Raw genomic sequence first — 24,162 nt, 5'->3', positions numbered from 1 at the left:
CATCTACTTAGAAAGCTATTACAATCTAGTCTCAACAATTATTTGACCATATTAAAAAAAAAAAAAAATCAAGATATCAACTATCAAGCAAAGGTAGTTCCTTCTCATAAGAGGAGCAGTTGGATATAGAAATCAAACCTGAGGAATGATTTGACGCTTTGGTTGGAGATTGTAGAGAAGAAGGGCTAGCCTTTTGCCAGGTGAAACGGGGAGACCCAGGTGAGCCTCGTGGGGAAGGAAATGCACTTCCGCAAGCAACATTGAGATTGGTACAATTCTTCGATACACTGGCCGGGGTGCTGGATTTAGCATCATCAAAAAAAGACTTGACCTGTATAAAAACATCACACACAGATGAATTGCCAATAAACAAAAGAAGAAGAAGAAGCAGAGGCAAAGGGAATAAGGATACAAGTAGCGAAACAAAACTTGGATCGAATCAGCTCTGACCAAATCGATGAGTCCTCTCCTATACAACAAGTTCTGCTTTCAATTAAAAAAAAAAAAGATCAAAACTTTCGGATTGAAGTAGTAGAAAATAAAAAGAGAAAAGTAGAACACTTGGATCGAATCGAAGAAGAAGACGAGGAGGCGAGATCTCTTTCTCCAGTGTATTCATCAACCGATCTCGATAACGTCTCAGGAAGAAGAAGACGACAAGGCGAGATCTATTGTTTCTGGAAACCGATCAAAACTTCGATCGTTATGATTTCGTGTTTCTTTGTTTTGATTTTTTTGTTTTGATTTTGTCGAAACAGAATGAGGAGAAAAAAAAAAGATAAAAAAACAAAACAAAACAATATTTCAATAAACTAATGACACGTAGAGGGTCTGTGAGGATGTTAATTGATCTAGGCAGAGATCTGTGTCTCACAAAATATGAGATTAAAACTATTTTTTTGATTATATTATTAAACAAATAAAAGACATCCCCACGGGATGTGCAATGGTTTTAGAGCATTTGCATTGACGACAGATCAATTGAGTTTTTCCATAATAAAATATTAATTTTTTAATGCATAAAATTATGAAAACCTTTTACTAATATTGTATTATTGTGTGAGTTTCTCATCAATATAATATTTTATTGTTACTTAATATTTTTTTATAAGTTTTTTAAAACATTTCTTTTGTTAACTTATTTTGCATTTATCAATAATTATATAAAATATTAATAGTATTTTTTAAATATATTAAATACATTTAATTTTATTAATTAGTTATATTTTATACCATTTATCATATTATCAATAATAAAATTATAAATACTAATATAGTTAGTGAAAATTTCACAATACTAATTTTTTTTTCAACTCTCATAATTTGTTTAATCATACTAATACTTTTTTTATCAACTAATTTTTATTTTAAATAATATAATTATATAATATAAAATTATGCATAATGGAACTTGTTAGAAAGCTAATTTTATTTTATGATTTATAAAAATATAAAACAAAAAAATAACAACAAATATACTATTTATTTAAGCTTTTAAGTTTTTGTGGATTTTGTTTATTAGAATAAAATATAGTAACTAATATAATGACATCTGTCATAATATGAGAGAATATCATGGGTTTCTCATATTATATAATATGAGAAAATCTTGAGAACCGATTCTCCCATTTTTTCAATAAAATAATATTATTATTTTCTTTTTTAATTACTTTAATTAAGAGAAATTCTATCAGAAACTACCAATGTTCATTATTTTATGTTTTAGAAGTCGATAGCTTTTCTTTCTCTATTCATTGTAAAAATATTTTCTTATTTATTTTTTTGTCTTTTTTTTTATTTTTTTTGTCAACTAAAAGAAATCAGTTCAGATGAGCCAATATGTGGGAAAATTGTTTACAAACAAAATAGGATGCAGGGAGGAACGCGCATGGCGTGCCAAATAATCCGCACGGACATTAGCATTTCTAGAAACCTGAACCAAAGAAAAAGAAGAAAACTCCTCCCTGTCAATCTGGATATCGTCTAGGTTTGTTGCGAAGGCTGGCCAATCCTGAGGTGAAGATAACTTTTTTTGTTATAGATAAATTTTTTTTTTCTGGAACACATAATTTGAAGCTTTCCAAAATTTTAATTTCTACAGCCAACAAATCTACAACAAAAATCTTATAGCTACAACTAACTAACTAATACTAAAATATATCAACAATTTCAATAGTTAAGATTTTACCAAGTAACAAAACTACGTCTTAAACAATCAACATTGAGATAACTCCAATCAAAACAATTAAGGAATGCAACTTTGTATTGTAGATGCAGATTTTGGAACAGGTTGTTGTGCGGATCATGAAGCTGCCTAGAATAGCGGGCTGGTTAGATCAGGAAACTACATCAGATCACATATGACGCGTGAATTGCTAATATGGAAGTGCGAGCTGACTTGATGACAAACCCAAAACCCTGATTAGTAACAAATGTTAGTTTTGGCTGTAGAGACTTTGACTTTAAAATTTTAGCTGTAGATGCTTTGACTGTAGGAACTTTTACGGTTAAAATTTGATTGTTTACCAATAACTTTTAAAGCTGAAGCTGTTATTATTATTATTATTATTATTAATGAATATATATTATGTCAAAAATTAATTCATATAGCACTTTAATGACTTTGATAAATTAAAATTCTAAAAAATATAAGTCAATCAAATATGTGATTTTGTTTGAAAACAAATTGAAAACAAACAACTATAAGAATAAGAAATAAATAACTGAAGTTGCATACATCAATTTATAAGTTATTAAAATTTGAAATACTGCAAAAATATAAAATGCATTGAGTAGTTATATGAGCAGTCAAAAATCCATTTACAACTAATCAAGGCATTGTTTGAATGTTATTCTATTATTAATGATAAATTTCATAAACTCTTTTACAATATTATTAGTGATGATGATGAAAAAAAAATTATTATTGAAATGGATCTCATAAGAAAGAGAAAAAAATGAAAATAATTCATATATAAAAATAAAATATGTAAAAAAAAATATATATATATATATACTTTTGGAGATCTTTTAAATATAAAAGAAAGAAAAAAAGAATGCTTTAAAATTGTTTAGTTTTTTTTTTTTGTCAAAAAATTGTTTAGTTTTTAAAGCATGAGTTTTGACGCTTTAAAGAAAATGAGAAAAACAAGGAAAAGAAAAAAAAAGTGGCTTTCAAAACTTAAAAAAAAATTAAAGCAAAAAAAGTTTGATTGGCAAAAAAATGACTGTCAAGACTTTAAATAGTTTTAAAGTCTTAAAAGTATGCTACCAATCACGGCCATTTTGGAATATATTTAAGAGTTAGAAACACTACTATTACTTAAAAACAGTGTTCAAGAAAGCGCTAGGCGGTATCTAGGCGGTAACCTAGCGCCTAGCGCCTAGAACGCCTAGTCGGGGTTTAAGCGTTTTTAGGCGGTTTAGACGTTTACAATATGAAACATTATATATATGATATTATATATAAAATTATGCAAAAAAATATGTTAGAAGAAATAAATAATAATAAATCATAAACCAAACTTAGAACAAATACATTTATTTAATTTAGATTAATAATATATGAACATTTATAAATATGTATATGAATATAATACTTAAAATTTTAAATATATGCAGTTAAAAATAAAATATATATACTAAAATAATATTATGTGATTGGAGGTGATCTAAGCGGTCGTCTAGGCGTCTAGGCGTCTGCAGAGCGCCTAGCGCCTAGACGGCCGCCTAGACCGCTTTCTTGAACAATGCTTAAAAATATATATCTGTTTCTCACATAAATTGTGTTCTTTTTTAACGCAAACTTTTGATTAATACAAAAATAATATAATAAGTACATATACATATCAGATGAAAATAAAGAAAATAAACAAATGCAACATGGAAGATATATAAATAGTTTCAAAAACACAGAGAACAGAAAGGAGGAGAACGTATCGAGAGTTTAAAGATATTCTTTTCATTTGACAATTTATTAGATAAAAGTCATAAAACTATCCATGATAATTTTATCATGTCATGTGATATGCCATTTTTTCCTAAATTCATAGACCCTTAAACTATCTATGACTGGCTATCCGAAAGTTGATTCTTTTTTATGCTACCGCAGGTATGTGACAACCACAGATATTCGTACTTAATTTGCATTATAATGGTTATAAACAAAATAAAGAAAAGTAAAAGAAAACTTGCCTAATGAACCAGGCTACCTAACAAACAAAAAAAGTATATTTAAAAAACTAACAGTAACAAGTACGCAATACAAATGAAAATATAGCCCTCAGGTCATAGTCCAAGCGAACCCACTTAAAATCTTTACTAAACTTTGACCGGTACTATCATATACTTTACCAATTCATCAGTTTTATTATATATACATACCAAATACCACTATGATGAATCCAGAAGCACCATAAATTATTTGACATATAGAAAATATCAAACATCATTTTTGGATAGTAACATTACATTATCCTAAAATAGTTTATACTAATATGAATCTTAATAATTAATCTTATGACGTATGTATACTAATAATTAATAATGATGAAGCATATATTAATCCAAAAACGAATTTGATTTCGTGCGCATACATCCAACTAACGTGGCTACTTGCATTAAAGTAATATTAACGTGGTACGTTTCTTTTTTTTTGGTAAGAAACGTGGTACGTTTCTAAATACTAGTTTACTATTTTCAAATAATTAAGAAAAACAAGACAAAAAAAAGTACGAGGTATCATGGGGAGATCCAGAAATAAATATACTTTAACAAGGATTGTTCAAAGTTCACACCCCTGTCTCTGACTAGGGCTAACAAGGAGTGTACTTTTAGGGCTTATAAAATACTTTACACGTTCTCTATCTAGACTCTAGCTAGAGATATCTGGCGTGTTATTTTAACAAGATCAGTTATTATATATTTAGGTATCTAAAAATATATTTTATATTCAATGATATAGAGTGATATAAACTCTAGCAAAAATCACCTCTTTTTTTTAATGGTTTTCGTCTTAAAATTGTTGGTGAATTTAAACTCGAAACTTAACAATTGTTAATAGATTTTACAAAATTAGTAACCAACATAAAATTTAACCAAAATCCAAAAATACATCATATATGTTTTTTGAATGTTTAAATATTTCAGTTTTTTATTCGAATAAAATTATTTTATTTAAATATGTTTCTAAAAATATCTTACTTTTAAATTGTTTGTAAATATAATCTCACAATTTGATAGTCGTTTCCATAAAAGATATTAAATTATAAGGTTTTTTAGTTTTTTTTAGTACATTTTAGAAACATAATTAGAAAAATAGTACTAACACTATTCAAAATTGGTAAAAGAGGGGAACGTGAAATAGAAGAAGTGTGAGATAGAAATGTGTGTGGGGTAGAGCTTGTTAGAGAAGATTAAAAAAGGGCTCGAGAATATCTCTTTAACTCTCGTCTCTCTCAATCAACAAAAACACTTTTTTTTTAGATTTTGTTTATTCTTTATTATATACCCCTTCAATCTAAAAACTAAAATAGTAGTCAATAAAAATTTGTTTTTAAATTTTTTAGATAGATAAAAATCTATAACTTTTTCTTTATAATTTGATATGCATTTTGTTTGATAATTTTATTTGATAATATTAAATATTTTTAACATACTTTTGTATCCGTACATATTATTAAGGGTACAAGCATCTGTACATATTATTAAGGGTACATGCATCTGTACATATTATTAAGTGTACAGATGTAACTTATTTAATGTTTAGGCTTTCAATATGCTGAATGGTTTAAACCGTACAATATATTAGATAGATTCAACCGTCAAACAATATTTGTGTACGGTTTAAACCATCCAGCATATTAGATAGATTCAACTGTCCAACAATATTTGTGTACGGTTTATACCATCCATCATATTAGATAGATTCAACCGTCTAACAATATTTGATTAAACAATCCAGTATATTGGATAGACTCAAACCGTATATTTAATAATGTGCACAGACATTTGTACACTTAATAAGATATAAAGACATATGTACACTTAAAATAGTGTACGGATAATATAATATATTAAAAAATATTAAACAAAATTTATATCAAATTATAAAGAAAAAAATTAATATTTTTTTGTATCTAAGAAGTTTTCTAAAAATATATTAACAATTATTTGGAAAAAAAAAGAGTAATGGCATGAAATGTAATTAAGTAGAATCTGGGATGGCAAAAAAAAAGAATGGAACAGTGGCAAACAGTGGTCAACGTGTTATTTACCAATTGTAAATAGTAACATATTAGTTTGCAAATTATGTTTAAAAAATATATGTTTTTTTCAATTATCTCTAAATTATAACCTCGCATATTAAATATATATATAATTTAGAGTTAACATAAAATAAGACAAATAAAATTGTAAGATATAAAAGTAGATAAAAACGTCAGTTGTAAATTAAACATCTGTGATTAAGATAAAAGACACGTTTTTTAATACGACTTTACTAGTATCTTTCAAATAATTAAGAAAAACAAGAAAAGTATGAGATTATGGGTTCACACCATCTTTTACTTTTAGGGTTTACAAGGCGTGTTCACACTACACATGACTTTTTTTTTCTTTTTGTAATTTTATGAACTTAGAAGATGTAGATTTGTAATTTGTTTGATGTTGTTGCTATATCATTATTTAAATATTAAGATATATGTGCTGGTAAATCATAAATCATAAATCAATAATCAGAAATTTTAGCATGTGAACGACATAGTAAACGGGATGATAAGAAACATACGTTGAATTTAAAAAAAAAAAAAATTAATATGATATTTTGAGATCAATTTCACGGAGAGAAAATAAGAGTACTATTTGCACTCTAAAGGTAAAGAAGTCGATATAAAATTACAGCACGAATATTTATCATTTCGAAAAGAAAAAAAATGATATTTAATTTGAGGATCAAATGCTGTCGTTCAAATTTGTATTTCGACGACAAGAAGGCATAGCTTTCCTAGACTCTCCAATGCGATTGGTTAGTTCATCCATCCTTGTGAAACAAACTAGTTTGAAGAGTTTTGCGAGAGCTAATTTATTAAAACGGAATCGTTCTTTTTCTTCGTATTTGCCACCAAAATGGGACAACAAGTCAGATGATCAGACCCCTAAAATCTTAGAAACTCTGCTTCGGAGGCTCATAGCTAACTATTCCAAATTAATCATAATAAGACCAAGACAACACATGACTGTGCATGTAATTGCTTCTTTTCCCAACCTATGCGGATTTGTCACTTTTTTTGTGGCAACACATGACTGCGCATGTTAGTCTTAGAGTTTTAAAAGATCCACTCGTCTCGCGTAAGTTAGGAAGCACAAAAGTTTCATTAAAAGTCTGCCTTGGCCGTTTCGATTTCGGAAACTCTTGCAAGTTTTTGGAATCTCGCGTGCTTCCGTAAAAAGATTTTGAAAGCTTGTTAGAAGTTGGTTAGAAGCTCGTTGGAAGCTTAAGATTCCATTTCAGAAGCTTGTGTAGTCTAATTTAAAAGTTTTTTTTTAAAATTTAATATTAAATTATATTCAAAGAAAAAATAAATGTTTTACATCAGTTTTACAAACCGGTGTTTACATATTTGAGTACTGTTTGAAAAAGATGTCCATAGCATTAATGGAACTTTGATGCAAATCAAGCATGAATGAGGGTGCCATCCTTATTTGGCATTGTATTGACCTTGTTACGGACATTTTTGTCGATGAACTTCACTAGCTTCTCTACCGATGAGTTTGGTTACCTATGCCTCCTAACGTTTCTCTCCCTCCAAATTGAGTGGATAGCATTCTGAAAAGTATAATTCAATAGGAACCAATGTGTTTTGTCCAACTCTTTCCCCATAAGCAGATGTATCACCTACGTCCAAACCGTGGTGTACTTGTCTGTAATAAGCCTTCTTACTATTGACTCCCAAATCTGCTGCCAGAACGGACAGAGAAAAAATAAATGCTCTCTTGTCTCCATTAGATGATTGCAGAAAACACAACTTGTATTTGCATTTGTGTTCCAGTTTACCATTCGTTCCCCTGTTGCGATTCTGTTTTTCACCACCAGCCAAGTGAGAAAGGCAAATCGTGGAGTTGCTTGAGAGAACCAGATTACTCGAGACTCCGCCATTAATAAATGCGTTCCATGGATGTGGAACCATGTGTCCTTCGTTTGAAAGTTCTTATGATAAATGTTGTTTTTCCGCCTCCACAGAGAAACATCATGTCAATCATGATCACGGACCAACTGTTTCTTGTGGAGTTCATCTTCTACCAAATAGAGGAACTCATTCCGACTTCGTCTTCGGTGAGTCTGGTCCATTGCTTCAACTACCGTGCTTGAGATTGGTAAACCCATAGACAAGCAACCACGGTCCCCAGCTTTCTCGTATAGAAGACCCAAAGAGCTCCAATTATCAAACCAGAATGATGTGGACTCACCGTTATACACCTCTACGTGGTGAAACTGTTTTGCTAAATCCCTGTACTTCATAAGCTTCTTCCATATCCAGGATCCAGCAACGGTATTATCTTTCTCTGACCAGAACGAACCACTACGAATGAGGTAACGGTGGACCCAGTTAACCCATAGCGAACTCTTGGCTAAGAGAATTCTCCAAATCAGCTCCAGAACACTCACAGTATTAGCCTCACTTAATGAACGAAGCCCCAATCCACCCTCAGACTTAGGGAGACAGACCTCAGTCCATGCTACCTTAGTCTTTTTGCATTTAAAGATGGGCCAGACTACAGGAAATCCGAGCACATCTGATCAATTTCTCGAATGCAGGCTTGTGGAAGTCTGAAAGCAGAAATCCAAAAGTTTGTAATACTGAAAATTACCGATCGGAGAAGTTGAAGACGTCCAGCAAACGAGAGTGTTCTAGCAGTCCAAGAGCTTATCTTCGAACGTATTTTTTCTAGTAGAGGGATATAGTCTGCAGAAGACATGTGCTTTGGGAGGAGTGGGAGACCAAGATAACGAACCGGTAAAGAACCAGCAGCAAAAGGGAATTGCTGGAGGATCGCTCTCTTCTAATTAGTGGGGACACCAGCCATATATAATGTTGATTTTTCCAGGCTAATATTCAGTCATGAGTGAATTGCAAAATCATCAAAAACACTTAGTGCACCTTGAATAGACGTCTTGTCTCCATCTACAAAGACCATCAGATCATCGGCGAAGCATAAATGAGTTAACTGTAGGTGTTTACAATTCGGGTGGAAACCGAAAACCTTTTCTTTAGCTGCCTTATCAAGCTTGCAGGTAGTGATGTTAATATGGGCATACCCACCCCATTTAAACCCAGCTCATATAAAACCCAGCCCATTTGACATTAAACTCATATAAATCCATTTAAGTTTAAACCCTATTTAATTATGCCCATTTAGATATGTCTTAACTCATAAACCCATTTAGACCCATATAAGCTCATATAAACTCAATATTATTTTACTTTTACTGTAAAAATACTGATGATTAAAGACAAGATGCAGATGTAAAATACAGATGTAAAAATCATATTGAACCGCAATAAAGTTTATAAGAAAAGACAAATCATATGATGATGAAAGAAGCATTATTACTGACTAGCACCGCACTTGGTGAAGTTATCAAACTCGGTGTAGTCACTGTGTGAGATCAAGTACCAAGCCTTGCCTGCTGCTTTGATAGCTTGTGCCTCCTCCTAGGGGTAACAAGAAAACAATAATAGGTTAACTTTGAATTTCAAAATCACAACAATTATAAGATCCGTCTGGGTTCAACACAAGTTCAGAAGACTAAAACTATTCTTGTAAACACATGAATCAGTAGTATCAAGACAAATAATTTCAATGCACATGAGTATCTCGGCAAACCAATCTTAATCAATAAAAAGAAACTAAGCAGCAGAATTTGAGGCAAACACTTACATTTGAGGGATCATACCTTTCATTGTTTCATGATACACTTGAGTCTCCTGTTCTTGAACTCTCCACCCTTGAACCATTGTCATAACCATTGTCATCACTATCCTCTATGGTACCTTCAAATTCTGCAAAACCTCTCAGCCAGTTGCGAGTGCAAAGTAATGCCTGAACATTTTTAGGAAGCAACCCATTTCTGTATGGTGTCAACACTCTAGATCCAATACTAAATGCTGATTCTGATGAAACTGTAGTTATAAGAATACTGAGAATATCAAGAGCCATAGAAGCTACATCCCCAAGACATTTTTGGTTGTCTTTCCAGTACTTAAGAACATCTAAATTTGGAAAAGATTTCCACTCTAATCTCGGCTCCTCCAAATAAATGGCTAAATGTGTCTTTGTGGTGTTAACGCCAGTTTCAATGCTTCTCTCCAACTCAAACAGATCCTACATTACAAAGATTCACATCAGACAAGCATTATCATCACATCATGACAATGGAATTTTAATGTATAATAACTAAGAAGATACTTACATTATCGAAATCATCTTCAAGTAGAGATTCACTAAGTATGTCATGTGGATTTGTTATCCCTGAAATACCTGAAGAAGTCGTATGATAAGCTTCATAAATCATTTCCAGATTCTTCTTAAGTTCTTCAATCTTCAGCTTATAAGTAAAGGGGTCTACTTTCTGATAAGCTACTTCAAGCATTTGCAGTTTTAGTCTTGGATCCAAAACTGCTCCAATAGCCAAAATAAGGCTGTAACTCTCCCAATACTTATCAAATTTTTTCTTCATTTCCAAAGCCATTTTCTTCACATCATCATCATCACAAGTCGCATACTTGTCCAACAATAACTCAATCCGCCAAACTTGAGTGAAGTATACATTTGAAGTCGGATACTTAGACCCTGAAAAGTGTGTAGTAATGACACTAAACGGCTTTAGCAAATCACATATCTTTTCCCCACGCTCCCATTCCTCCTCTGAAGGTAAAGTCTTATAATTGGTGTCATAAGCCTTCAAACTACCAAATGCTTTTTTAAATTTCAATGCTCTTGCAAGCATTTCATAGGTTGAGTTCCATCTAGTAGCTACATCAAGGGATAGACCTGCCCCACTCCTAATCTTCACTCTCTCTACACAAGCTGCAAACGCCTCCTTCCTATGTGGAGATGCTTTCACATATATTACACTTTCACGGATGTTGTGTAAAACATCCTTAGCTAAGTCTAAACCTCTCTTCACAACGAGGTTCAGAATATGAGCACAACATCGTATGTGCATAAACTTTCCATCACATACCAAATTACTACAACTAATCATCTGAAGCTGACCCTTAAGAATTTTCTGCATATTGTTATTGTTAGTAGCATTATCTAGTGTAATGGTGAAAACCTTCTTCTCTAAACCCCATTCTTTCAAACAATCAAGAATCTTAGCAGCAATATGCTCACCAGTGTGAGGAGACTTCAACTCACAATAATCTAGAATTTTATTGTGCAAGTTCCAGCTATCATCGATGAAATGGGCAGTTACACAAATATAACTCATCATAGAAGTCTTGGCTGACCATAAATCTGAAGTAACACAAACCCTACTACTATGCTTTGCAAAAACCTCTTTTAGCTCTTTTTTTTCAATCTCATATCTCACAAAAACATCACCAGCAGCTGTTTGCCTACATATGGGCTGATAATCAGGATTCAAGTATTTGTCTCTAGCCCTTACTTTCTCATATTCGACATATCTAAAAGGCAAATCATGGTAGATAATTATTTCGCTAACCATCTCTCTATCTACTTTCTGATCATATACAGGTCGATATATCTTCTTAGGCTTGTGAGGACAGATATCCAAATGACGTTGCAAGTGCTTTGTTCCATAATTTCCATTGGAAGTGCTACTACCAATCACCAGCTTTGTACTACAATGTATACATTTAGCCCCTTTTTCTATCCTCTTCTAACCCTACTGAAACAAAATCATCCCAAACAGTAGAAGTTTTGCGTCTTTTACGTCGTGTACCTTGAGTTTGAGTTGGCTGAATTTGTGTTTTACTTTGTTCTGGTGCTTGCACTTCTGCATCTTCCTCGTTCATGTCTATTAACTCATTTTGGGCGTTGAGAAGGACCATTGTCTGTAGAGACTCAATATCCATTCTGAATTATAGAAAAGCTACCATCACAAAGAACGGAAGTATTTCATAAATAGAAAAGCTACCATCACAAAGAAGAGTGTGGGTTTTGTACCTTGATTTCTTTTAGACAATAAGAGTTCAACAGCACTCCTCTTTGAACATCAACGTTAGGCCACAGAGGGGTCCTTGACCTGTAACAGAGATTACAAGATTCAAAAAAACAAAGAAAAATCAGACGAACAATTGGTCAATACATCAAACAAATTGAGACCCACTATTTCTTAAGACAAAAGGATACAAACCCACAAATACAAACACAAAAGTACACAAATCCACAAACCCAAGCACAAAGGGACACAAACCCACAAATGCAAACCATTCACAAACACAAATCCACAAATCCAATTTGAATTAATACACTTATATAGTTATATTCACCTTCGTCGAGGCTCAGAGAAGACGATGCTGAATTGAAACAGATATAAATTGTGAATCGATGAAGAAAAAGATAAGAAGATAAGTTTCAGATTTTCTTAGGTTTCGTCGAAGAAGATGACATATTCACAAAAATCCTTTTTCCAGCAAAAAAAAATATATATATAAACGGGTACCCATTAATTAATGGGTAAACCTATTTATCAAATATGTTTAATTGGGCTACCCAATTAAAATTCATTTAAGATTTTTAAATAAATGGGATTAAATGGGCAGAAATTTGTATAACAGGTCCGTTTATTTAAATGGGTTTCAAACCCATATTAATGTCACTACTTGCAGGAAAGCAAATTCATGCAAATGACAAAAGGATAAGGACTAAGAGAACACCCTTGACGTAGACCACGCAAACTACCAAAAAAGCCAGCTAACTCGCCATTGACTTGGACAGAGAAAGAGGCCGTCGTGATACAAGTTTTTATCCAGAGCACAAACTGCTCCGGGATGTCCAACGCTCGAAGAGTGGTGAGAAGGAAATCCCACTACACTGAATAAAAAGTTTTTGATATGTCGATCTGCATTGCACACTTTGGGGAAACCGAGTCCTTATGATAATCTTTGATAATCTCTGTGGCCAGGAGAACATTTTCCATCAACAGTCTGTCTTTAACAAAAGCAGACTGATTAGGAGTGATAAACTTGGGTAGAATGATCTCTAGCCGGTTTGCAAGGATTTTGGAGATCACCTTGTAAATCACATTGCAGCAAGATATCGGTCTATAATCTTTCATTACCTTTGCTTTTTTCTTCTTTGGAATCAAGGCTAAGATGGTCGAGTTGACGCCATTAGGTAAGAAGCCAGTCTTAAAAAAATATTGGAGCGCAACTAAGAAATCCTCTCCCACAATTGACCAAGACTCCTTGAAAAATTCTGTAGTGAAACCATCATGACCTGGCGATTTACTTGATGACATCGCAAATAACACTCTCTTGATCTCCTCATTAGTGACATCATGAGTCAGAAGCTGTTTATCACTATCTCCACATTTGAAACCCAGGATCCTCTCCAACTCCTCACATGACCAAGTCTCTAGATTTGCAGGTTGCAGGGTTAGAAATTCCTTGAAATATCTCTCTGCTTCCAGTTTGATATGGTCCAGTTTATTAACCAGTCACCCATCGTCACAAAGGATTTTCCTGATATTATTTCTTTGTTCTCGCAGTGTTGCAGAAATATGAAAAGTTTTATTATTTTGATCACCCACTTTCAACCAATGGAACTTTGCCTTTTGCTTTAGGTAACTTTCCTCAATAGTCGAGAGTCTTTGCCATTTTGCATATGCATCAGCCTCAGCGCTTACCGCCTGTGGGGATGGGTGTGCCATTGTCTGCATCTGCAACTCACATAAACACTTATAGGCTTCCTTCGTACGGATGGTAATATGGCCAACCAGTTGTTTCCCCATGGACCTTTAGTTGCTTTGAAAACCTATGCATAGCAGATGTGGAGTGGAAAAGTGGTGGAGACTCTGTCCATCTCTCAGCTAGTAGGGTGTGGTAGTCAAGGTGAGTAGTTGTTGCATTCACAAATTTAAACGGCCTCTTGACCCACCTTTCTTCCTCCAATATATAGAATCTGCATCGCATATGATCCGAACAACCCCCTGGTTCAAAAACTAAGTAAGAATGGTGGTATTGGTGCAACCATGATTTACTAATCAGCACCCTGTCCAATTTCTTGCATATAATCCCATCCTACCTTTTATTGCACCATGTAAATTTCTGTCCCTGATAGCTCATATCCGTGAGCTCACAATGACGTACCAGATCCTGAAAATCTCGCATACCGGGAGAGATAGTCGGGGAAGTAGCAAACAAAGAGTGATCACCCCCCTCCAACACCTCATTGAAATCACAACAGATAATTCAAGCTTTGGTCTTAAACATTGGTGAGTAATAATGATACCGGAGATCCTGCCAGAGGGATTTCCTATTTGTAGCAAGGTTTGAAGCATATACAAATGTGGCAAAAAATTCCTCCTGTTGCCCCTCAATTTAAATTGAAACAGTGATTAGTTGTGATGTCTTATATACTGGAGTTACCCGTACGTTATTCCTCCTCACTAACCAAATACGACCCAAACGATGCTCATCATAGTTCGAGAGTAGAGACCAGTCAGCAAAGACCGATCGAAACACGCGATCAACTCTGTTCTCCTTTACCTTTGTTTCAAGTAAACAGCCAAAATCAAAGCGACCTTGGTTTATCCACTCGCGGACCACTGTGTGCTTTTCTTTTTTATTTAACCCCCGGATATTCCAAAAGAAACCAGACATCAGAGGTTCCTTGGGGTTTGACGTGTTTGCATTGTACTAGGAGGCAAGATCCTAGAGCTCTGCTGACCATCTTTTGAAAGGAACTTGTGTCCATCCTTGGAAGCACGCGGGAGAGAAGGTCTAATTGTCACTTCGGCTCCCTGAGGATCGCTATTGCAAACCGCAGTTGGTTGTTTATTCGACTGCTCCACAAGCAGCTTAATATTCGTCGCCAATACTTGGTTCTCCAAGCTGTTTGTATCTGACCAGGCTTCCTCAATCTCATCCCCTTGGTCATCCTTGTCACTAAGACAGGAGAAACTATTCGTCACAGTCGAAATCTCCTGAGCACTCTTATTTAGTAATTTTCCTGGATTGCGGATACTTTTTGTTGGTGTCGTCCAGCCGACCCCCACATCCTCTGTACTGTGCTGCACAATAGCAGTTGCAGTATCGCCAACTGTTTGCTGTGTAGGAACAACATGTTGCTCACCCTCTTGCGCCACTGTCATAACAGCCGCCATTGTATTGTTTGCGACCTCCCCCAAGTCACCAGTTCTATCACTCTCCCCTTTACTCTCCTCCATGTTTTGTCCTACTCGGACTGCAGGAGGTTCTGTATCTAGTCCTCCATCAACCTTTTTCTTTAGCAAACAATCAGTAGTTAAATGGCCCCATTTAGAGCAATCAGTACACCTCGGGGCAACCAAGGATATACAAACTCCACCACTGTATCACCACCCTTTCCTGACTTAAAAGAGAAAAACTTTGGCAATGCTCTTGTTAGGTCCACTTCTACTAAAACTTTTGCTTCATCAAAGATTTACATGCCTCGGTATCAGGATGTAATCGCTGCGGTACCCCTAAAGGACTAGTAACAGCACTCAACACTTTCCAAGAGAAGTACTTGGCTGGAACATTTTTGACAATGATCCATAACGGGATCGTTTTAATCTCCTCCTGGTCCTGCTCCACAATAGGACTCCACTTAGACAAAACCACGAGGACACCACAAAGGTTCCACATACCACGTCGTAAGATGCGTGAGCGAGTGCGCTCATCCTTGATACGAAACCGCACCGTAGTTTTATCCACCACAAATACATCAATCTTTATCGTTTTATCGCCTAGTGTCCAGATCTTATTCACCAGAGCATGTATGCCCCCCCCTAACAAAAGGAGCCTTCGCAAGAAACTTACCAATCATAAACTCTTCCCATAGAGGATGAGCTTCCTCAAAGACACTATCTGGTATTCGAACTGTCGGCATGCCATCAACATCCTCAATGGCGAGGTTCACCTTCTCCATCTCCGCAGTGGATTTGACCATAGATACCCATGAACGCTCTTTTGGAGAGTTAGCCACATTAGGTGTACCGGACATCTCTCCCTCCTCCAAATTCCCCACATTCGCTTGGCTATTATGACGTGAAAGATCCCCAGCCGGCATCGGAGAAGCTCCCGGCGGCATTGAAACTTGGGTGGAAATCAAAAACCCTAAATCGCCTATTTGATCGCCTCCTTACAAAAACACACCGTTTTGGTTCTCGAGTTCTTACACATAAAAAGGGCATTTAAATCGTCTAATTTAAAAGTTTAATGTTACAAATAAATAAAAGGGGAATTTATGATTTAATTAAAACATTTCATCATCTAATGTTTTCTGGTACCAATTTGCTTTTTTGCAATAAAACATTTCATCATCTCATGTAAAAATTTGGAAAACTTTAAAGAATAAAAAAACCCGACAAAAACTAGCAGTAAACGCAGATAAATCATCTAGAGAGGAAGCAAATGTTTGCTATTCAAAAGCGATTGTGTCATTTTCACCAATTCCATACCATTTGTCTAACCGGTCTGATACAAGACTGATGGTGAAACTTGTATTGGGAAAGAGATGGAGGCTTCGGTCACTCTAATATACATAGTTGTTGCCGTTCTGATAAGTCAGGAAGTTTGACATAATTTAGAGAATAGCTTTGAAACTTCGAATGGAAGGGGATATATATGGTTCTAAATGAAAATATTCATATTTGCTTCTAACGAATCATGCTCATTCTGCCATTCAACAAACCAAAGTCAGAGAATATATTATTTCATTTAAGTGAAAAGTATAATCATATATAAGGTCATGCACGATCTGAATTTTACCAATTCATCACAAGTTCATTATATACTCCATGATAAATTAACTATAACATGGCGATGTCAAAAGGACGGTAAATTATCAGCCATAAGATGCATTAAACATCATTGCGAACACAATAACACTAAATTATCCTAAAATAGTTTAAATATGCTAATGTGAATACGTTGCATATATATTTGAAGTTTATATATATATGATTTCTGGAAAATACATCCACCCTAACGTGTCTACTTGGCATTTAAAAAGTATTAACATGACCATGCCACTCTTCTAATTATAATACTACTTTACTGTTGTAAATTAATTAAAACTTCCTTCAAGAAGACAAAATATTCGTACGGATCAATGGGGGACCAGACCGAACCATAAACTAAACACGGTTACACGGTCTTTGTTTTTTAGGTTTTAGAGATACATTACACGTTTCTAGCCAATAACTTTTGTGATTAATTTTTACAAAAGAACAAACTTTGTGATTAATTGTGTATGGAACTAGTAAACTTTCTTATGTAGTATGTATATGGATATCTAAATGTATCTAATCAGATTATGTTTCCGTTATATAATCATGTGATTAATTATTGCGCCTCTCTCGCTTTTTACAGTCCGATTCAAATTTATTTCATTCTACTTGCCGAACTTGCAATGGACACAGAGAACAAGAAGAAACCAAAAAGGAAACAGAATCAAAATGAGACCATCATTATATATATTAGTCAGACGCATTGGCGAATCCAAAAAATCTGATAGCTACCCCATTAAACAAAAGGAAAACAAAGTCCCTACACATAAAAGACTTGTCCAACGTTCAAAAGGGACTCATGAGGAACATTGAAGATGACATTGTTCCCCCTACAAATCTTCTTAAGAAACGCATAAACATAATCAATGGCAATCTTCTTTGGAAGCGATGAACCTCTTCTTGCTTTCACGACAGTGTTTCCTAGAATATGAACAACCCCTGAGGCTCTACATTTCTTTAGAAACTCCATCTCGTTTGTCTCTTCCTCAACCGTGTTCTCCTGGCTTAAACTGAAAGCATTACTAGGGGAATCAAGGGGGATGATCATGTCCAATGTTGACGCCGTATAGTCCACGATGGAAGATAGCATATCTATGTTGTTGTTGTTGATCAAATCTTCTCTGGACTGATGTGTCTGGCTGCAGACGTAAGAACGACTGCTGTTGCTTGAGTTTGAAACTGGCTCCATCATTCTTTCAATTCGGATGAAAGAGAATAGATTATTAAACAGCTTAGTATCGAAATCATCGTCTTTCTTGTGTAGATCTTTGTAACCATATCTACACGTACGATGGTTGAGAATAAGTTCAGTGTCTTACAAGCCACATAAACTAAAAAAAAAAAAAGACATGAAAGTACCTGGCGACACAACGAAACATTCGTAATGTCTTGGATCCGATTCTCTTCACGAGAAATCTCTCTTCTTCCGGTACCGTATAGACGGGGAGGTACTTGACACAGACAAAGACTACAGCTGAGTGAATAGCGGGGAGGTTTGTGATGAAATGAGAAAAGATGTGAGGAACACCACTTGCTAGTTCTGAATAGACTAACCCCACCCCTGGGACCCGGACAAGTCCAAGGCTAGGGCCGAGGCCGAGGATCCAGCTCATTGACACTTTGCTATGCACCTGGAACTCATATCTCTTGATTTTCACATAATGCCATACCAACATTACAAGAAGAAAGATAGCGGCGACAACAAGAGGAACCCATCCTCCTTGATTGATCTTTAAAAGCACAGCCGAAAAGTATGCACCTTCCACCACAAGGGAGAGCACAGTGAATATAAGGACAAGGATCCAGTGGCACCTCCACACGAGAAGCATGACCAACACCATAAGGAATGTTGTCACAAGCATTACTATTGCAACCGCGGTCCCTATTACACCAATATACCAAGACAGTCAGCCAAAATTTACATCAAGATTGTGTAAAATGAACATCTTACCATATGCATTCCCTATTTGATTTTGATTCTTGAATCTAGCAGCGACAGCTATGCAACCGATCATGAGTATCCAGTTTATATCAGGACTATAGATCTGACCAAGGAACTTCTTTGAAGTATGAACGACTTTAACTTGAGGAAAACACCCATGAGCCACGGCCTGCTTGATGATCGAATATGTCCCTGATATCGTAGCTTGGCTTCCAACAATTGCGGCTCCTGTCGCGACTATAAACATTGGCCAATATATACTATCTGTGGAGTCAAAGTAAAACGTAGCTTAGTGTTTGTGAGATCAGTAACACGTCATATTACTAATAAGCTAAAAGTGGTTTAGGACAAACTTGGGATAGATTCATAGAACGCTTCTGCATAGTGTTCCTTGTTTTTCATAAGGTATGCAGCTTGGCCGCAGTATGCTAAAAGAAGACAAGGAAACACGAAAAACGCAAAGGCGAGTTGTATAGCTAGTAATGGGAAATAAGCAATGTCGTCGTATAGTGCCTCAGTCCCTACATTTTTTGTTTAGGTTAAACAACAAAGAAGAAGGCATTTAGGATTTGCGAAAACCTCGGCGAATACCTTTTCAAGTCTAAGGAGAAAGGAAGGTAACCTGTTATGCTGAGCAAAATTCCGCCTAGTGAGACCCAACCATCTCGCCCTCTTCTTCTGAAGTATGTATATACATATGTGGGCGAAAATGCTTTGAGAACACTAGTATCATACTTGAAGACGTTGTACAGCCCTGTGCCTCCAATTAAGAGTAACCAAATACACACAATAGGTGCAAAGAGCCATGCAACTTTGTCTGTACCATAATGTTGCATACTAAACAGAGCCACCAAAATAAGAACGGAAACGATCACAGCGGTTTCTGAAACAAAAAAAAACTTAGCAATGATTGATTGACGGATGAACAACAAAAACCAGTAAAAAAAAACATAACGTGCAAATGTTACCGCTGCTCATCTCTGGATTGTTGACTTTGATCCCACCAGTAGCTGAAAGAACTGAAAGCAGAATGACGTTTTTAACTAAATATGTCATCCTTGTAATCCAAGAAACACAAATCATGGAGATAGACCTACCCGAGATAGCCGGGGTAAAAATGCCATCACCAATCGTCATACAAGTCCCCACAAGAACAATAAACAGAAGCGCTCTTTTCCTAGAATCTTTTTTCTCCAACCAGTTCATTGTTTTCGCAGCCAAAGACCCTTCAGGCAATAAACTACGACTATATGTCGTGAGCTCCTCATCGCTGGGTTGCTGGTCTGGCACTAATTTCAGTTGACCTTGTCTGCAAAGCAGCGAGTAAATAGCTAATGTCCCACCTGGACACATGCATGGATGTTAGGACCAGCTGAACCAAGGGCTTTACTCGTTTTAAACGTACCTACGAGTGCGGTTTTACCTTGACCATTGTCATTCGCTTTGCAGACAATGAAGACATACTTGATTAGAGGGATAAGCAAGAGCGAATAAATGATTAAGGAAAGCGCTCCGATCACATCCTCGGTGTCTTTTATTCCTTCAGGGAATGTATTGTAGAAAACATACAAGGGAGAAGTCCCTAAGTCCCCATAGACTATCCCTAGACTCTGGAAGGCCAGCCTTAGAAGCATCAACGTTGACAACCCCTGAAGATAAGACAAGACTCACACAGGATAAGAAGATGAAAAAGACTCGAGTTTATATTTTTTGTCAAACCTATATGATGGAATACTTATGAACTTAAGTTTCATAGATTCTATATCAAGGGTGGATTGGCACATGTCCCAAAGTCCCCAAATATATTACTCTAGATCTCACCACACTTCCGATGCGAGATTTCTAATACTAAGCATTTGATTTACCTTGATCTCATCTTATACTATACTATTTTGTTCCTAAGACAGAACTAAGTAAATATCCGGAGAAGGAAAACCAAAGCCAGAACTTTCTCTAATCTCAAACCTAGATGATCTAAACGAAGAACCAGAAAGTAATTAAACTTGAGAAGGAGGTGTGATGACTAATTACGCACTTACCTTTTCTCCGTGCATGTTCTTGAGTTTATGAGCTTCTTCATCCATGGGCTGATCAAGTTTCTGCTCTAGATCCCACATGGCTCCTACGTTTCTCCCTTGAATCGTTTCCTCTCCTTCTCCCATTTCCGCCATTTTGTTTCAGAGAAATTGCTCAAACTGAGATGAAACCACAGTTGAAATTATTAAAAGCACAGTTGAAACTGGAAGAAAATTTACCTAACTTTTGAAATGACCTTCATTTTTATAGACCGCTCAAACAAATAAGTATGTGAAATTCAGAATTAGTCAATAATATAAGCTATAATAACCAAATCTCAATCAATTACTATATATAAAGATTACGCGAAGAGAACACGGATTGAAAAATAATAAATTATGATTGTCAGTAAACCATGTTCTCTCTACGTACGTACTTCCTTTATTAAAATATGTTGTGGTATAATTCTTTGTTTCAAATATTGAGTGACAAATACATTTATCAAAAGAAAAAAAAATACTATTGACAAATATAAACGAAGTGAACTCTCGCTACAAGAAAAGTCCACATTAATAGCACTAGAAGATAGCTTATTTTCTCCAGCTGCTATAAAAGATGATGAGTTTGTAATTTTGGATAATATATGATAGCATTCAAGAAATGCTAAGATAGAAAATTGGTTAAGGAGGAATCTAAATTAACTTATACCGCTCAACACTTGAGCCAAAAAAAATTTAAACGAAATCTAAAAAAATTCACTTAGCCAAATATTACACTTTTTTTACTTCCCACACATGTAGAAAACTCACTTGTAACCTAATTTTTCTCTTCTCCGCACCCAACCTCTAATAAATCAAATTAGATCTGTTTTCTCCATCAGTCGGAAGCGGCTGAAGGATGCCGTTCGTGAAGAGTTGTTTACGGCAGCGGTTGCGGATAGCGCGGCGGCAGATATCTTTAGAGACTTTGTAGATGGTGAGAACGAGGAGGTTGAAGAGTCTGCAGGGACAGCAACACCAAACGGTGACGCAACTGGCCGTGGTGCCACCGCAGAAATAGGTGTTTTTTTTTTTTTTTTTTTAATTTGTCTTCCTCTTGATTAGATCTGGTTTTGTATGATATTGTGGATAAGGATTTTTGAATTTTGATCAGAACGAATGGAATTGCGAGGTTATCGACTACGGCTATGGATTTGGTTGCGCTTGGTGTCTTGTTTAGTGATTGGCGGTTTCAAACAATCCAACAATTAACATAAAGTTAGCTAGTTCTGGGTTGCTTAATTTTTTTGCTTCACATAAATCTCATATCAGGTTGTTTTCTTCACGCTCTTCTATGTTTGATCTTGCTTACTATATTACTTTGTTGTTTGCTATCAATAGACTGAATATGTGATGATGACGAGAATTCTGGAGAAGTTGAAGAACATAAGCTTGAAGAAGCAGTTGGCCCGTTTAAAGGGAACAGATAGGTAAAACTCTTATCCCTATGTGTGTATTTCATTGAGAAATGATGAATTGATTTGGTTTGGTTTTTTCTTTTATTATCGTATAACTTTTGATTGGTATTACTACTGTATGATTGATTTTGGATATGGTATTATTATTTGGTTACGACATATGCCTCTGGTGGAGCTTCTCTATTGGCGAGGATTAGATTTTTGAGAATTGGTTTGAGTATTCTATAGAGATTACAGGTTTCCTATAGTAGATGCAACTGGACTCAAATTATTAAACTCACGCTTGTGATTTTCTTTGGGGGTTGCAGTGGTATATAGAGAGTAACCTAGAGGAGATGAAGTTGCATGGTACTCTGATGGCGATACATTGGTTAGGCATGAATACAATTTGATTATATATAGTGTCTGAGTGAATGTTTTCCAAGTTTTTTTGATGTCAGATAAAGTTTTTGTACCACAAGCAACTACTATAGACGTTTATGATGTAGCTGCAAGGCCAGTAGTCAAGGCAGCTGTGGAAGGTCACAATATTACTCAGGGGCTGTACAGAGGTGCCAAAAACAATGAAATGAGGATTGGACTTTGCTCAAGAACCAGTGATGTTATCGAGCCTATGAAGAAGCTCGAAAAGAGGCTTCTCAGAAATTTGATAGGAAGAAGTTTGAAGTTCAAGATCCTGTACAGAGGTGCCACTTTGTTATGTAAGACTTAGTTTGGTTAATGTAATATTAAAGTTATGTATGTGATTCTTTTATGAAATATAAAATATAAATCTAATTAAATAAATTTGAAAATACTAAATAAATAAAATAACACTAATTTCTGATATAATAAAATATATTATAACATGCGATTAGTGCTATGATACTTCTATAGTAAAAGCTTCTAACATAGAAGACTATATGTGTATTGCAATGGTAGAAGACTATACCATAGCATATTTATCTAGCGTTATTGTATATGTGGTACCTACATACGATAACGCTAGCGTTTATGAAAAGGTTATAAATGACGTATTATAGCGTTTTTCTACTAAGATCGTATTATGATGTTATTTATCGAGAGTACTCATAGTACGTAAACCAACTGTTTTTATTAATTAACTAAAAAATAATTTTTCTAACCTTTTTATTCGGTTAATAATACCAAGTGGGTTGGTGTGTAGTGTACGATTACCCTTAATTAATTCATTGGAATGGATTTTTTTAATTTATCGTACAGTTAAAGTTTATAGAGAGCGTTATAGTTTATTAGAGAACATCGTTTTGCTAGATCCATATGGTGAGCCAAGATCGTGACCTCCACTGCTAAGAAGATAATTTAACTCAATTTCCTATTGGACTTGTGACTCAAATGTGTGTTTTACATGAAACGAAATTGCAATTCCCTAAACTCCTTATTCGAGTGGGATATGTCAAGAGATGACTAGAGTGGCAGATGCTTCAATATATTCCACTAACAACCATCCTTTCCGTACGCCTATTTTAAAAGATTTATGCTTTTTGTTTTATTTTGTTTACATTAGATAAAAAAATATTATATACTTTTGATTTTTCTGTTAAGGAAAAACTTAAAGAGATTTTAAAAAATACATTTTTCTTATGTCAGTTTTTAAAAATACCCTCTTGTAAACTTAAGGAGATTTTAAAAAATACCTTTTTTCTTATGTCAGTTTTTAAAAATACCCTCTCATAATCTCATTATACAGGATACGATTTACAAATTACAATTTGTAAGTTTTGTATC

At 34.9% G+C, this 24,162-nt stretch overlaps 1 protein-coding gene and 2 long non-coding RNA genes across 6 annotated transcripts; 2 read left to right on the top strand and 1 right to left on the bottom strand.

Annotated features, from left to right (window-relative positions):
• Positions 1-1,780: 1,780 nt before the first annotated feature.
• On the top strand, positions 1,781-2,607 carry LOC147934181 (uncharacterized). The gene is made up of 2 exons (XR_015571297.1): positions 1,781-2,016; positions 2,272-2,607. It is a non-coding gene; the product is annotated as an uncharacterized LOC147934181 (long non-coding RNA).
• Positions 2,608-17,654: 15,047 nt separating this feature from the next.
• LOC104723799 (potassium transporter 9-like) lies at positions 17,655-21,285 on the bottom strand. Of its 2 annotated transcripts, XM_087475604.1 has the most exons (9): positions 20,984-21,285; positions 20,368-20,593; positions 20,042-20,287; positions 19,913-19,963; positions 19,567-19,827; positions 19,298-19,465; positions 18,954-19,208; positions 18,362-18,884; positions 17,655-18,282 (listed from the first exon to the last, which is right to left on the bottom strand). In XM_087475604.1, exons 1-9 carry the CDS (start codon positions 21,113-21,115, stop codon positions 17,763-17,765), a joined length of 2,382 nt encoding a protein of 793 aa, XP_087331730.1. In that variant the 5' UTR covers positions 21,116-21,285; the 3' UTR covers positions 17,655-17,762. The 2 variants fall into 2 exon arrangements, with proteins under 2 accessions (XP_087331730.1, XP_087331729.1); XM_087475603.1 differs by having other exon boundaries at positions 19,913-20,287; positions 20,984-21,239.
• Positions 21,286-21,601: 316 nt separating this feature from the next.
• Positions 21,602-23,202, top strand: LOC104723797 (uncharacterized). Of its 3 annotated transcripts, none has more exons than XR_015570349.1 (5): positions 21,602-22,019; positions 22,113-22,216; positions 22,340-22,428; positions 22,725-22,764; positions 22,857-23,202. It is a non-coding gene; the product is annotated as an uncharacterized LOC104723797 (long non-coding RNA). The 3 variants fall into 3 exon arrangements; XR_015570348.1 differs by having other exon boundaries at positions 21,726-22,019; positions 22,725-22,786; XR_015570350.1 differs by having other exon boundaries at positions 21,772-22,019; positions 22,725-22,786; positions 22,905-23,202.
• The last annotated feature ends 960 nt before the right edge of the window (positions 23,203-24,162 follow it).

This window comes from Camelina sativa, chromosome 11 (genome assembly GCF_030686135.1).
Source record: "Camelina sativa cultivar CO46 ecotype springtype chromosome 11, ASM3068613v1".
Classification (NCBI taxonomy): Eukaryota; Viridiplantae; Streptophyta; class Magnoliopsida; order Brassicales; family Brassicaceae; genus Camelina; species Camelina sativa.
Note: the sequence above shows the minus strand (reverse complement) of the source record. Positions and strands in the feature narration are given on the sequence as shown.

Excerpts from the sequence above, each read along its gene's own strand:
- LOC104723799 (XM_087475603.1), bottom strand. The coding sequence starts at position 21,115 with ATGGCGGAAATGGGAGAAGGAGAGGAAACGATTCAAGGGAGAAACGTA. Across the intron at positions 20,594-20,983 it reads AGAACATGCACGGAGAAAAG|GGGTTGTCAACGTTGATGCT; the intron begins GTAAGTGCGTAA and ends TCTTATCTTCAG. Across the intron at positions 19,466-19,566 it reads AATTTTGCTCAGCATAACAG|GGACTGAGGCACTATACGAC; the intron begins GTTACCTTCCTT and ends CAAAAAATGTAG.